This window comes from Corvus kubaryi, unplaced genomic scaffold (genome assembly GCF_017639235.1).
Source record: "Corvus kubaryi isolate FWS band 111438036 unplaced genomic scaffold, C.kubaryi_AGA036_p1.0 71, whole genome shotgun sequence".
In the NCBI taxonomy this organism is placed as follows: domain Eukaryota; kingdom Metazoa; phylum Chordata; class Aves; order Passeriformes; family Corvidae; genus Corvus; species Corvus kubaryi.
The window spans coordinates 2,804,718-2,821,291 of record NW_024582059.1 but is presented as its reverse complement, the minus strand read 5'-3'; the positions used below and the strand labels follow the sequence as shown (position 1 = coordinate 2,821,291).

The 16,574-nt window shown below is 38.8% G+C and overlaps 1 protein-coding gene across 3 annotated transcripts in view; it reads right to left on the bottom strand.

Moving 5' to 3' along the window:
• The window catches only part of SGMS2 (sphingomyelin synthase 2), a 45,132-nt gene that overhangs the window by 11,284 nt on the left and 17,274 nt on the right, over window positions 1–16,574 (bottom strand). For all 3 annotated transcript variants that reach the window (XM_042049671.1, XM_042049669.1, XM_042049670.1), the window contains exons 2-5: window positions 7,667–8,301; window positions 6,343–6,460; window positions 4,471–4,624; window positions 365–531 (exon numbers count right to left, since the gene is read on the bottom strand). In XM_042049671.1, the coding sequence (XP_041905605.1) occupies window positions 365–531; window positions 4,471–4,624; window positions 6,343–6,460; window positions 7,667–8,121 (894 nt within the window). In that variant the 5' untranslated portion in view covers window positions 8,122–8,301. The remainder of the gene's footprint in view (window positions 1–364; window positions 532–4,470; window positions 4,625–6,342; window positions 6,461–7,666; window positions 8,302–16,574) is intronic.

Below are 16,574 nucleotides of genomic sequence, written 5' to 3'. Positions count from 1 at the left end.
ACTGCAGCAGACACCTTCTGAACAGCATACCTTTAATGACATTTACAGAATAATTGTCACTAGAATTTTAGTATTGTCTAGGTAATTTCAGTTGGCCAGAAATTTTATTACTCAAGTACTGTTTATTCATAAGCTGAGACAAAGAAGGGCTATTCTATACATAAACTGCAGCATTAAAACCTCAAAGTTCAAAAAATATTAAGACAAATTAATATTATTTACAAATAACAATGAAGTGAAACTCCTTGCCCATTCTGTTTGAACTTCAATATGGAACCTCTATTTTTATGCTGAAATTAAGAACTAAGTTTAAGCTTTAACAAATGCAGGCTATACATTGATTCTGAAGGTATTTGCAACTCACCTTTTCATTAGCCATTGAGTGGTACCACCAGAAGAGCCGCGTGGTGATATAGTAGGCAATGATGACATCTACGGTATAGTGTTCATGAGCAACCAGGATACAAATGATGCCAGCAGCACTCATTAGCCAGCAAATTAAGTGATACCACCAAAAATGACGTGGTGAATCTGTGAAACAGGGAGGTGACGGGGAAAAAACACAGCAAAAAGCCATCTATATTATTATAGCAATCCACAAAAGGAAGGAGAAAAAAATTAATTTAAGGTTACTAAATTTGAAAGCATAATTCATATCATGCTGGTATAAACCCCCTGCTTTGACACAGAAAACAAGACTAATAAATGACGCAACCTTACTGAAGTGTTCTTACTTTTTAAACTGAACGCAAGATGAGTTAGTAAGAAAACACAGCCACCCATTTTCTAGTCAAATTAAGTTCTCCAGTTAAATAGTTGCTAGGATTTGGGGTGCAGAGGAAGAGACAGAATTAAGGCAAAACATACACCCAAGTTAAATAACCAAAGTGTATTTAATCTTTTCTTTTTACAGCCTATACTCAATTGAATTCAAGTGTCTAGAATTGATACAACCTGAGCAGAGATGACAGATTCAACAGAAAAAGACACTCATTTTAATTCTTAAGCTTTAACTAATTTGCATGAAGCCTCAGATCTGTGAAACAAAATACACTGTACAGAAAAGAACAGTATGTGAATTTATATCCTTTAATGAAAGATTTAACAAATGGGAGTGAAGCTATTCAAAATGCATTTAAGCCACTTCAGTGGAAAAGTTCTCCTGTATTTCTTTCCCACTGAAAAATGCCTTGAGTGTCACAATGACCATTCATAACTTCTGACAGGCTAACTGGCTTCATTTCACTCACAGTGGGAGGTTTTGGCACCTCTTGCCTTGTCGGGCAATGGCCAGCCTTTACTTCCACACAATACCAGCAGAAAAGTTACTGATCTCAACAAGCCTGCCCAGTAGGCTCTCAGAGGCCTGTGCAAAATAGTAACTGTAGGACCACTTTTTGGTGAAAGTGTCAAAACAATAAATTATCTTAACTCTCCCCAAAACACTGCAGATAAAAAAAATCAGTAGGTGGAGATCTTTTTTTTAAAATAAGAAGCCAAGTAATCTCAAGAAGCTGATGAAAACAGCACTGAGCAAGACAGACATACCAAGGCTAAAAATACTAAAAATATGCATAACTGTTCTGGTGAAAAAGGTGGAGTACAGAGGAGTAAGTGAAAAAATGGCAGAGTATGAAAGGAAGAACAGAGCAAAAACTCCCCTAAGCCAGACATAAAAATCCCAGAATGCATCTTATACCAAAGACAGTTATCAAAAAGAGCAAAAAAGCAGCCTCTAATTCAGAGCAATTATAGGGCTTATGTCTTGGTTCAGATAACATTTTGATAATTATATGGGAGGCAAAAAACAAAGCTATGCATTTCTCACTTATGGAGCACTGAAGTGTTCACAACTTCACTGAAATACATGCCTAACAACTGGGCAGCAGTCAAAGGGCTTATTACAAAAAATTGTATGATGCAATTTTCCCAATCCCTTGTAGTATAAAATACAGGAGTAAAACTAGCCCAGAGAATACTGCGTTGTCTTCATCTTTCCTGGTACAATTGAGTAGTATGTGAATAGCATTAAAATGCAATGTAACAGACAAAACAAGGCAAACAATAACTATTATTAGGCTATTTTCCTGATATTGCTCTGGTAATTTTGATGAGTTACAAATGCCATTCCCCCAGTAGCATTCAATTCACAGGAAAGACCTAGGTCTAAGAATCATCAGACTATAATCAGCATCTTAAATCCCTGTTCAAAGAACATCTCAAATCTACAGATTTGGAGTCTATCATATTCAAGAGGCCCTTTCATATTATGTTTTTTGTTTAAGGCAGAATGCAGCACTACAGCACCTTGTTCCCTCAGCATTTTAATAAAAGGAAGGCATCCAACTAATGGTGGTTAGTCTTATTTTTGTTTCAGTGCGAATTACACATTCCCATCAGCCAAACTAGCATTTGCATAGTTTGGGACACAACAGTAGGAGGGAAGATTCTAACTCCAAACATGTGAACTGAAAAGGGAACTCCCCACTACATATTCATGGGCAGCCAAGCTCCCAGGATAGAAGCACTGCTTACCATGTATTAGATTTAGAAGACAGTCCTCAGTTCTCTAACACTTTAAGAGATACTCTGGGTGCAGCACAGAAGATTTTTTCCTCCCATGCCCCAGAGCAATGTAAAGCAAAGGGGGAAACCATAACTGCATCTTCTGCATGCTTGCCAAATTCTTATCAACTACAAGAAGCATTAAGTAGAAGACTCAAGCACAAGACATCCAAAGAGCATGAATTAACTATTCATTGCTTGCAGTAACTAATGTACAGCACACCTGAGAAAAGTAACTTTGCTTTTGGATGCAGTGTAACTGTGCAATGATGCTGTGTTCAAGCCACAAAATTCCCTACAGTCCCCTGCCGCTAACCCGCACAGAGCTAGTGTGCATAATTAACTACAGTATGTTTTATCCAAAATTTGAATAACCTGTCAACAAACGATGAAAAGCTATCTTGTTTAATCAACCAATAAACACTTACATAGAGATGACATGTTTAGCCACAGTAAGCCCTTAATTAAAGTCCACAGCACTTTTAGTCAGCCTTACCCACAATCGCTGAGAAGGTGATGGAACAGCTCACCCTTGAGGCCACCACTTAGCATGTGGAAGACAAGGTGATCAGGAGTAGTTAGCATGGAGTCACCATAGGGAAATCATGCTTAACCAGCCTGATTGCCTTCAAAACCTGGACAACTGGCTGGATAAATAACAGGAGAGAACTGCATGTTGTCTATGTGAACTTCAGAAAGGCTTTGACACTGTCTCCCATGATGTCCTCACAAGCAAAGCTGGACAACTAGTGAGGTGGACTGAGAACTGGCTGAATGGCAGGGCTTGGAGGGTTTTTAATCAGTGGCACAGAGTCTAGTTCAACCCAAAGGTTCATACTGCACCCAGTATTAACTTACTCATCAACAACTTAGTTGAAGGGATAGAGTGCACCCTCAGCAAGTCTGCTGAGGATACAAAGCTCAGAGGAGTGGTGCTGTGCTGCCCTTCAGAAGATCTCAGACACTGAAAAGATGGGCAGAGCAGAACTTTTTGAAACTCAGCAAGGGCAAGTTCAGGATCCTGCACCTAGAAAGGAAGAACCTGGTGCACCAGTACAGTGTGGGAGCCAACCTGCTGGAAAGCAGCTCTGCTGAGAGGCTCCTGGGGGTCCTGGTGGCCAAGCTGTCCATGAGCAGTGCCCTCATGGCCAAGAAGGGCAGAGCATCCTGGGGTGTATTAGTAAGATCATTGCCAGCAGGTTGAAGGAGGTGGTCCTAATCCTCTGCTCAGCCCTGGTGAGGCCACATCTGGAGTTCCAGGCTCCCTAGTACAAGACAGATGTGGAACAAGTCCATTGGAGGGCTAAGAGGATGATTAGGAAACTGGAGCACCTCTCTTATGAGGAATGACTGAAGAAAATAGGCCTGTTTAGCCTGCAGAAGCGTGAGAGGGGACCTCATCAGTATCTCTAAGTATCTGAAGGAAGTGTGCCAAGATGATAGAACCAGGCTCTTCTCAGTGGTGCCAAGCAATAGGACAAGAAGCATCAGGCAGGAAACAATGCACAGGAAGTTCTACCTAACTGTGGGGAAGAACCTGTTTACTGTGCAGGTGACCATGCACTGGAACAGACTGCCCAGAGAGGCTGTGAAGTCTCCCCCACTGGAAACACTCAAGAACTGTCTGGACAAAATCCTGTGCAATGTGCTCTAGGGAACTCTGCTTGAGCAGAAAGGTTGGGCTAGATAACCTACAGTGGCCCCTTCAAACCTTAAACATTTTATGATTTTACTACAGCCATGGTTCCATTTCCACTCAATTTGTGTTTCAAACCCATATAAATACAGTCTGTGTACAAGTTGATAAATAACTTTTGGAGGGCAGTAGTTTTACATGTACTTTTGTCATTTGTTTTCCCAGTACAACATATGAACAAGGAAGTGCATTGAAATAGAACCACTTACACTCTTTGATGAACAGATAGACCAGTGTTAGTACTACAGTGTGTCCACTAAACAGGAAGTCTCCACACAGGATGTGTGATCCAGTTATGGATAGACCACCACCAGAAATCAGTCGCAGGATTCTCTGAACCTTTGCCTGAGAGTCTCCATTCAACTAGAACACCAGAAAGAAATATAAATTTTAAGATACACCATAAGTGACTCAAGTACACTTCTTGCCCAAACACATGTAGAGTCAGGAAGACAGGGATAAAAGGACAAATTATTTTCATTTTCACTGGCCTTCTTCCACATATTCTTAAACAAATAAGCATGCATTTCAAAATTGACAGGCGATAAAGATCAGTTTGGTAACACTAGCATTCTGTCTATGTTTTCCCAGGTTATTCTAAAATATGCATTGTATGAGAATGAGAAGCAGAATATACTGAAAAGTTAAAAATTAAAAATCTGTAAGGTCAGATCTCTCATGACAGCAGTTGACAGAATGTATGAAACCAACTCAAAACCAGTACAACCGTGGATACCAATTCTGTTACTCTGTTCAGAGCTGACCAGTGTTTCTAATGAGTAAAAACTTCAAACTCACTTCATCTGAGATTTAGTTACAAACTCAGGACATACTCGTATTTGGAGGATGTACATTTTTAAAGCATGCATTAGGACCAGCTCTTTATTTCTCACAGATAGTAGGCAAACACTCAGTTTTACCTAGCTGTTAAAAATTAACTCTAGGAAAAAAAACCACAAGAAAAACAGATGACTGTGTTTTCCATAATCAGAAAAATATTCATGTGACAAAAGTAATCCAGAAGAATTATCATCAAGTGTCTTTCCACAGTTCAAGTAATTCATCCTGGTTTAATGCTAGCAAAATGAACTTTCAGCAGAGACATTTGCATTTTCGTTTGATTACCTCTTCTCACTCCTCAATACACAGTCTACTACATAGTCATTCCCCAAGCTATTAGAAGAAAACCATAAAATCTTTACAGTAATGACCATTAAATAAAGCATTTTCAAACAGACACTGATTCATAAGAAGTAATTCATCCACTATATCCCTAAGTTGTCTCAAAGTAGTAGACAACAGCCATGTTGCTGGAATTCAAGACTAGAAATCCTATCAAAGAGGTGACAAATTTATCCTCCCACTAAACTGGCAATACGTTTTTTCAGTACAGCCAACATGATAGTTTGTTCCAAGGAATTTCAAGTCTACGACTTTTTATTAGTAATCAAAAGTGGGAGTAACAACTCTTTTATGTCACCACTTAACTCCAGTGTCATTAAATGTTTAAAATATTTTTGTAACACTATTAGCACATCCATGTTTCTATACATATCAGTTCATTTACACAGCTGAACTCGTTTAAGTCACATTCCTATACATTTTGCAGGTTGGAAGCAGAGACAGGTAGCTGACTTCAGGTATCGTGATAGCTCTTGACCAAATAGAAACTCAACAAAGCACATGACAGTTTGGGTTTCTAAAGGGATACAGCAACATAAGCTTGTATATCAGCCTATAAATTACAATATTGAACTTGGGTATCCCACCATATAAGAAAAAATACTGATGCAGTATTAAGAGCGATTAGCTTGAGCCTCAGAAGCAAGTTGATTGATTTAGTAGCAGCACTATTTCAACCTAAGATGTTCTGCAAGGGAGCACTCAACTGCATCAACAACTTGAGGCTCTTTCCGTATCACACAAGTTTTGGTTTATCACTACCTATGTTTCTGAAGACATCAACTGAAAGTAATTTGTATTATTAAGTAATACCTGAAACACTACCTTCAATTTGTTCTAAGGAGCCATCAGGACTGATGCAGAGACTAGGGCAAGATGCAAGAGGCAAAGGCTCTTACCTTAGGCGCACACTGAAAATGCATTCCAGGCACAGGTAAGGTGGTAACGTACATGGTAATACAGCGGTACAGATACAAAGTTCCTATTATAAAAAAGAACCTGCGTCCCACTATTGATCTGAAAGTAAGGAAAGGGGGAAAATGATTGAGTACAAAGTTTACGTGCAGGATATTTAACTTTTATGGAGCTCTAGCTTCACTAGGTAGCTAAATCCTTAGAATGAAAGAGCAGCTCCACCCCAGCTCTTCACCATACACTTCTCTGAATCAATACTAAAAAGTCCTTCGTCAGCTTTTAGTCTTGTTAGCTCCTTATAGTGCAAAGCTACCACCAATTTAACATGGCCTCAATCTAACTTACAGGTGCAGTCAGGTAGTTTTCCTCAACTCAATGACCTTCTCTTTTTAGTACCATACTATAACCACATTCTTGACTTAAATATACATAGTTTAAGCAAATGAAGACACAGGAGAAAACTTCTATTTAGCCGTAGAGGACAGTGGGTTCTTCCCCAAATTTGGAAGAGATTCTTACATCATCACAATTTCCTCAGTTTAAACACCTCCACATCAGTAAACAAGCTTTGAAAGGCCCAATTTCAGAATAAAGTTGACTAGTACAACATAGGTGTCAGAAATCCAGAATTAAAAAACATTATTCAATCATCAGAAAACCTGTATTTCCATATCTGTCATAGACACTAGAACGTTTTGTAAACAAGCCATCCCTTTGTTATTTTCCTGCCAGCCCTATTCTACAACATTGTTATAGATTTTACTGTACAGAATCACAGAATAATGAGGCTGGACAAGACCTCCAAGATCGAGTCCAAACCATGCCCTAACATGTCAACTAGACCATGGTACCAAGTGCTATGTCTAGTCCTTCTTTAAACCTTTTACCACCCTCCCTGGGCAGACCATTCCAGTACTTTATTATTCTTTCCATGAAAAACTTTTTCCTAATATCCAACCTATACCTTCCTTGACACAGCTTGAGACAGTGTGCTCTTGTTCAGTCAGTTGCTGCCTGGTGGAAGAGACCAACCCCCACCTGTCTACAATCCCCTTTCAGGAAGTTGTAGAGAGTGATAAGGTCACCTCTAAGTCTCCTTTTCTCCAGGCTAAACAACCCTAGTTCCCTCAATCTCTCCTCACAGGGCTTGTGTTCCAAGCCCCTCACCAACCTTGTTGCCCTCCTCTGGACATGCTAAAGCATCTCAACGTCCTTCCTAAACGGAGGGGCCCAGAACTGTGCAGTTTCTTGTCTCCAAAGTGAGCAATAAAAATATACAGCAGAGAAAAGAAAATACTGCTAACTTACTTGTATCTAAGAAACAACCACTGGAATATCCATAATCCAAGTAGTATCATTCCATTTATTTCTGATACAGAAAAAGCCCATTTCACACGATCAATGTAATCAAAAAATTTGTCAGGTAAGGGAGGGCTTAGCTCCTTTGGAGGTACTCTCTCATGGACCACAGTGATCATGACAGTTGTTAAAATCAAGTTGAAGAGAGCATAGACAAAGGCAATGCCTGTTTTCCACCATTCCAGAGGAAATTTGTTCCTAGATTCAGCAGGCATAGCAATCTGGATGTAATCAGGATACTTCTTTGCTGTTTTTCGCAAGCCATTAGACAAGCCCTTTGGTTTGCTAGTGCCATTTTTGTTCTCTTCACTGACTGAGAGAGTAGGTCGTGAGTAGCCAGTAGAAGTGTCATTTGGTTGACCCTCCATATGCTCTTCAAGCTTTGCTGTCTCAATGGTATTCATTTCCAAGCTGTATGGCCAAAGTGTGTTTGTTAGTGACCAATTTCCGGGCTCTCTGAACTCTGTTCTTCCTCAAAGTCCAATGTTCTTGTTCCTAGATGACTTCTGTAGAACACTAAAATGCATCCATTGTGCTTTCAAAGGAATTTGTGAAGACAAATCTTTCTTCTAGAGCTGAATCATCTGCAAAAAAAAACCCCAAAACACTGAGGACCTTCATAACTAGTAATGTGACAGTGAACAAAATCTTATTCTCAGAATAGGCATTTTTTAAGTATTTAAGTTCCATCCAAATCTACTTACAAACAGTCAAAAGGCAAAGTAGAGGTAGATCATTACTGTGAAATAATTCAAACTGACTCCTGCTGAGTAATTTGATAAATCTCATATCAGTTTAAGAACTAGTACCAACTTAGGCTTCGTTTTTTTTTAAAGGACAAGATCCACAGACTTTAATGATCATGACATCACTTGCTTTATCAGTTGTCAGAATTAAGACTAATCCATATTTGCAGCAACATTGAATTTTACTGCTTAGAGATATTCCACGCAAAATATCCTGGTTTTGACCACAGGGTTGCTACAGATATTAATATGGATTGTCCATAAAGATCAGACAAATTTTGTTAGTTCAGGTGATGGAACAAAAAACAGAAGGGCATTACAGAATTTGATTTTGCAAGGTATAAATTAATTTAGATTCATCTAGAAAATCTACTCAATAGATAGCTCCATCAAATTTCATTAGATCTAAATGAGGATTCCATCAAGTCAAAAATGCATTTATATAGCCACTGTAATACCCACTAAATGTCTGAAATTTCAGATAACTGAGAAATATACCCCTGGATTAGATTCTTAGTTATGGTACACTATACACAGAATAGATGACAAACAAACCTGTGTTTGTCCTTTAGCTACTTAAAAAAAATCTATTTAGATAGTTTTTAAACAGGAACAAATAGAAGGAGTCATTATTACTCAGGATTTATTTCAGGCTACATTTGTTAATTCATAAAAGTTTTGTAAGATAAAACAGGTAAGCGTGTATGTTTTATAACAACATTTTCAAAAAGAAGAAAAGAATGAAGTTCATCTCCAGAGAACAGACATTGCTCTAGCAAAAATAAAGGTCATTTCCCCATCTTTAAAGTTCCTTGAAACCACTTACCATAGTTGTGATGTACCTATTTTTCTTACTCTTCAGCTCCTATGGCAAAAATAGTATTACCATGTAAAAATTGCTTCCTATCTACCAGTAAACTGTAATTCTCTTATTTTAGTAGTTCCTCTAAGAGAAGTTCAGCACTGCTACCCCTCACATCTCTGCATGCCAACACAGGCTGCCAGTTTACCATACTCTACGTAAAATTAAGTCATCATGGCAGATGAGCTGCCAGTCTCCCTAACCACACACCACAGAATTTGTCTTAAGAACATGCAACCTGCTTAGAGGACAATCTAAAACCAAAAGAGCCTGGAAAGTTAAGTGATTGTGTTTTGGTCCCTCCAGCCTCATCCCACCCAAACAGAGAAGACATTTAACATGGTCAGCACATAAATGCCACTGATTTCCTGGGTGCTGCTCCAACCACTGAAAAAGAGAAGGGGTAACAGTTCAGATCCTTAACACATGAGATTCATACAAATAATACTGAAATAGCTAAGAAGCATTTCTAAATTTATCCCTCAGCATTGTTTCTGAAATCCACTGTCATTTGTTGACCTTCTCTAAATTCCTGATCAACAAGTGTATGATAACATCCAAAATCACCACTTGTTTTCTTGAGTGTTTGTTTGTATGTGCTGTGTGTGAATAGTTTTTTCTCCCTCTTAGCAATGATATTGTGATGATCTCTGCATCTCTAAGTAAAGGGCATGTTTAACCCATCAGCCAGGCAACAGCCTCTCTGATGCTTCCTACAACTAAAAATACTCTTTTAGAGCACCTACAAAACCAACAGCCTTACTCAAAGCTACAGCAGAATAACATTTTAAGTTTCACAAGTCTTTTTCTTAACACACACACTCTTCTATTCCTTCTGTCTACTAAAGCTAAGCATATAACAGAACACTTTAGTGACAGTATAGAAAATATCTGAACCTGTCTACTTGCTTATGCTTTGGAATCCATGTACCTAATATTCATCTACTAAGTCAAGACCCCACTTCTCACCATTGTTACATATAGAAGTCACTGAGGCAGCAATCAGCAAAACCTGGTAAATTTTACATCCTACGCAGTTGAAACATTATTAGAATTACACATTTACTGAGAGCGAACTACCTTAGTTATTTCTTTCTCTTCCCCACATATACCTAACACCACTAGTGACATAAGCAAAAGAAAGATTTTACTTTCAGATGTTTAACAACATCCAACTAAGCCTTAAAAATCAAAGGGTATCTGACATGCAGATGAACAATAACCTAAAAAGTAGAGTGGTGCTCATGTTCTCATATTAAGTGAAACAATTATAGCTACAGCGTGCAGGAGAAAGTTGTGTTCCTTTCTGGTACTTTTAAAAGGATTTCAAGGCATATTGATCTACCATTTCTGATGGCTCATCAAGATTATTTCAAGCAGAGTGCATACTGTGGTCAAAAGTTTGTTTACATTGATAATTAAAGGTGCTACATATCATCTAATGAGGGATCTGTAAGAAGGTAAGTGCTTCCCTTTATAGTACCTTTTCAACCTCTTTCTCCCATAGCCTAAAAGAAATTAGCAAGCCTATTGATGAAAAAGACAAAAGCCACTCTTGAAGCTTTCAATCCCTTGCTGCCAATCTGACTGGCCAGAGAAGTGACAGATACAGAACACCAACATCCTAATCATCCTCTGCTACTGGGCTGTAAAAGGAACTCCCCAGAAGTACACACGTTTTTCTGCCAAGTTCCAGTCCCCAATTCAAATATCCATTCACATCCTCATAAGAGGTGTGGTTCCTTCTAGTTTCATGTTGTCCTTATGTTTAGTTAGATAAAATATCCATTTGATTTTTTGGTCAAATCCAAAACATCCCCATATCAAAACCAGAAGGTGCCCATAAACTTGCTGGTGGAAGGCCTTAGAATTCTTCAGCAACCAGGCAGCAATGCTTAGATCTAGCCATCTTGCCAACACCTAAGTATGAAAAGCACACCAAATTGCTCTGAAGGAGTAACTACTGGGGAAGTCTCAAACTCACACAAAACTGGCCAAGTACCCTAAAAGGATAAATAAAATTCCTATAAGGGATACATTTAGGTTTTAGGAACAATTTTTATTTTTGGAACCACTTTTATACCTTCTAAAAATAAATGTTACCTCATCAAGAAGCAGAACTTCTTAACCAGCAACTTTACGGCAGAAAACATAATTGCCTCAAGGAACAACCTATTTCAAAGAAAATCTTCGGAATTAAAGAGATGCTAAAAGAGGAAGGGTCCTAACTTTTTATTCTGAGCTCCTACTCACTCCCATGCAAATAGCTCCCTTAGTTTTCTGCACCCCCATTTGACTGTCATGTGAAAGAAAACAGTTGACAGGGGGCACAGCTTTGAGAAAAGCATAGGAAAGCCTGTCTGCATTTGGCTCTTTATGCTAGAACTTAAGAATAACATGGAGTTTTATTTAGCTTGTTAGTCATCCAATTTTTATGTAAAGGTCATTTTCACAAAGTTAGCTCACAACTGGTATTTCTCATCCAGTATTGGAGCTTCAACATTTCTCAATATATGTTTATTTCTGTAATTTAAGAAGGAAGGACTGAATAGTCACAATTTGCACAGGGTTTTCAAATAAACAGTTCTTAACCTGCTGTTTCAATACTATTGGAAAAAGAGTATCCAAAACAGTGAGACTGATCTGTTCTGACAGTAAGAGAAGCTATACTTTACTTTCATATACAAGATGGGAAAGATTTTTAGGCAGTACTATTTTTAAGCATCATTCACTTTTGTTAAGACTGGCTTAAACATTTAATACAGCTGTATTCTTGTATTTGGTAGCTGCAGAAAAAGGGTGTGTAAAAAAGTACAATTTGAAGTAACATGAGAGAATATTTTCATATATTTTTATCTACAATTACTGGGAAACAATTGTTAGTGAGACTGTATTTCAGTCAGTCAAATTTTTAGGACTACCCATGGAACTAGAACTAAAAAAGAAGCCAGGATACTGCTGTTATCTAGACAGCAATGCATAAAAACTTGTTTTTAGGGGTTTCTCCTTAATTTTTATTTTTGAGAGTATTCCAGGTCAGTTAATTTCTATAGTATCCCTTCTCCTAAGCTATATGTACATCTCACAGCACACAGACCACTGGGAGGAATAAAAAAGAAACCTATCACCACCCAAAACCTCCAAAAGAAAACTGCTGTGATGCTGAAGAACTGCAAGTAGAACAAAGCTGGATTACTGAAGAACAGTTCGTTATCATCACATTAACTTTTTAATAAAAAGCATTAACTACTTACTACATATAAAATTCTTTTCAGCAGTAGAAATAGAGCAGTTACTCCCTCTACCTTGAGAGGGAGATTTTGCAAGTCCCTCATTTAGGATTATTAATGTACCAACAGAAGACATCTTTTAAGGACTAAATCCCTACACTTGTCTAAATAGAGGAGAAAAACGTCAAGGTTACATGTTATCTATTTATACAAACCAAGTTTTATCACACCTCTTAATAGTAAAAAGTATGTTAGATTCCATTTTCCTAGTAATTCATTATCCAGTGTGTTCTACAGAAGGCCAGGTTTCTAAAACTGTATGTCCCAAGAAACACAAAAAAATTCACAGCATCACAGAATGGTGTGGGTTGAAAATGACCTTAAAGACTAGCCCTCCTGCCATGAGCAGGGATGCCCTCCGCTAGACCAAGTCCTCAAAGCCCCATCCAACCTGGCCCCACTAACTAAGCAAGCAAGGAAAAAAAAAAAAAAAGTATCTTTAAGCTCTTTTATAATTTTGAACACTGATGAGTAGGTTTCCCTTAACTGCATGAAGGCATCTTCAAACTCTTGAACCATTTGGTCCCCAGACTCCAAAGGACTGTATTTGGTAAGTAACAGTCTGATGTCCTTTAAGGGTGTCACCATGACATGCCTAGATTTTCCTTGTGATTATTACTACCCTTATCTTTCAAGAAAGAAGATCACAACAGTTGTCAAATATTTGCTATCTTTTAGTACTACTGTAACTCATTCTGGAAATAATCCACATATATATGACAAAGTTGGTTTTATTTGCAGGTTAACAGTCTTTCCAAAACACGTGTTTTCAGAATCATCAGTCATACATTTTTAGAACCAGCAGAACAAACAGAACCATTCAAGCTAGAAGAAACCTCAGGAGGTCTCTGGGCCTCTGGCCAGGATCAGCAATGACTCAGGGTTTCAATCCAGCTGTACTTTTTAATGCTTACAAAGACTGACAACCACCCTACGCAGCCAGTTCCACGGCATGGTTGTTCTCACAGTGAAAGTTTGATGGGTTATTTTTGTTGTTTTAGTGTTTTGGTTTTTTTTAATTGTCAAATCTACTGTATCTACTTCTTATTAGAAGCTACAGCCTTTGTACCTCGTTTTCCCACTACTGTGAAGAGCCTGGCCCCAGTGTTCCTGACGGCATCCTTGCAGGTATGAAGGGGCTGCAGTCAGGTACCTCTGAGACTGTTCTTCAGGCTGAAGTAACTCAGGCTCCCCCAGCCTCCCCTCACAGGGCCTGTGCTCCAGCCTCCTGACCACCCTGATGGTCCCTCTGCTGGGCTTGCTGCCAGTTCATGCTTTTCCTGGATCAAGGACCAAAAAACAGATACAGTATTCCAGACACAGCTAGGTAATACTGAACAGAGAGAAATAATCACTTCTGTACAAATAATGACTATGTTCCTATTAAATACAGCTCAGGACAGTGTTGGCTGCCTTAACTGTCAATGCACATTGCTAAATCTTTTTTCAAAAGAGCCAAAAGAAATATTAACATTATTCCAACATTAAAGTCTAAAACCTAAAGACTCCCTCACAACTTCTTCACTCCAGAAAAATCAGATTAGGTCTTCTTCCTGCTTAACCCATACTCTCTAAAATGAGACTGTTTCAGTATTTCAGAGCTGCACAAAAAAGTCTGCTAACCTGAAGTAGTATTTAACCTCTGAATCAGCTGCTTTTGAATAAAGGCAAGAAAGGTGCTCTACCACTGCATATTTTGTAACATTGCAAAAAGTGTCTGGCTCATAATCTCCTTCTACTCATTAGAAAAGACAATAAACACTGTACAAAGTGTGGAAGTCACTGTACTACCTCAGTCTCACCAGGCAAAAGAATGCCAAAAACAAGTGCCAAAATAAGCCTCTGGATCATGCTTTTATGTGCATGCTGGCTTCTCATTGCTATGCTTGCATTCTGCTAGAGCTTCACAGACACTGCTGAAAAGCCACTATCCAAAGCAAAGTTCTTCTCAAAGAGACAGCAAGGTCTAAAGATTTGTTAAGAGCCTAGCAGCACATCTGATGCCTCACATCTTTCCTAGCTGACACGGAGTTGCAGACACTGGCTGTGAGGGGGGGGGACCCAGCACAGAAGGCAGGAACGTTTTAGCCTGTTTTGTAAAATCCTCCACCTAGTTACCAAGGGTAAAGGTTGCACTTCATAATGGAAAGTCAGACCCAGAGATTAGTCACCACTTTCAGTACAGGGCAGTGAGGAGTCACAGTGACTAATGTGTGCTTTAAAGTGACTGTGCTACAGCTTATCAGCCATCAGGCAGCTAGAAGAGGAAGTCACATACTCAGTAAATTTATCAGTGATATACCCTCAAAATACTTGAGTAATTATTAAGAAGATAATGCCTGTCAAATTTTTCCCCTATGCTACTTCCAAAAAGCAGTCCTGCCAACTCCAAAATAAGATATCACATTTATGAGAACATTCTAGTGTGTTTTCTGCAGCAACAAGAACCCTCCTAAAAGTTTAAAGCGAGATGACAGTAATTGCTTAAATCTGCAGAGCATTTACAGTATCAGCAGTAATACATGTGCAAGTTGCACAATCCAGAGAAAAGCTACTTTAGCACAGAGGTGTACACAAAGGCTCACATACCTCACAACTCACGTTTAAACAGCCTGAAACAGACAACAGTCCTTGCAAAGCACATGACTGTAATGCTCACCCCACATGAGTTCTTAGGACAGAGCATATTTAAAACTATGCAGTATCATACTATAAGCTGGTTTCACATATCCCTCAGTTCATCTGGCACATTACAAATTGTGACTCTGTACATAGCAGCAACACTTGCTGTATTCAGAGGCTCAAGGAGTGAAAACATCCCCTTTCAGAAACACCAATATCTGCACACCCACACACCCCCTTATCTTAAGGTATTCTGACCAACGTTTTGCCCCCTATACCAACAACAGAAGTCTAGCACACCTCACACTGCAAAACTGGTCAGGAAAGAATCAATGACTAGCTTCCCCTCTCTTCTCCAGAAGAACAGCTTGCTCAACTCTGTGTTGATGCAGTTCCCTGGAAAGCTTTATGAATATTAGTTAAGGTGGATGATGCTGACATAATACATCATCTACTGCTCACAATACACAGAGTGACTAAAACTCATCAAGAAACACGATGTAGTCCCTATTTTGGTCTTCCCCTCTACCTTCTTGCCACGCCTACCACCAAGCAGCAACAGCCTAAGGCTCTCGCATCACAAACAGCACCCCCAGTCAAATAGAGATGGGAATACACAGATCTCTCATTCAAGCCGTTTGTTTACAGGCTCAGACATCCAAATCTACATCCAGCTCATACCCTAGATGCTTCCTTCCCACTTCCCCCCCCCACCCCAGCTTTTCTTGACACACTTTCAGAACTAAAACCTGGTAAATTTAATTCTAACACCAAGAAGTTAAGAGTATTGACCAATTTCAGCACTTACCATGATCAATCCAGACGTTTACTTAGGGGATTAGCAGAGCAGCAAAGAACCCTTTCATAATATACTCTTCAAGCTTCCAGTTTGCAATAAGCAAAATTGTATCAAGCTTCCTATATGTAACTGGGTTTTTCACTGAAGTTCTACACATCAGCTTGAAGCACTACACAGTTAAAAAAGGCATCACAACCTAAGCTTCCAATGCAGTCCCATGGTTTTCTTTAAACTCGAACAAGTATTCCATTAGCTCAAAGCTTTCTATTAATAGAAGAAAATACTTTCCACATTATGCTGACAAGAAAAAACATTTCCTTTTTATATTATTTAATGCAGGAAAGACACTGTTTAACTTTAAATACTAAATACTTAAGTACTACGCATTTCAACACTTCCCTCTTCATTTTTGTTTCTGCCACAGACTGACAAAAGAACACTCACTTCCCTGGGATAATCACTTCTCTTGCCTGGCAAACTATCTCCCCACAACACAAGGTACCACTGTTAAACAAATTTTCTGAGAGGATGGTAACAG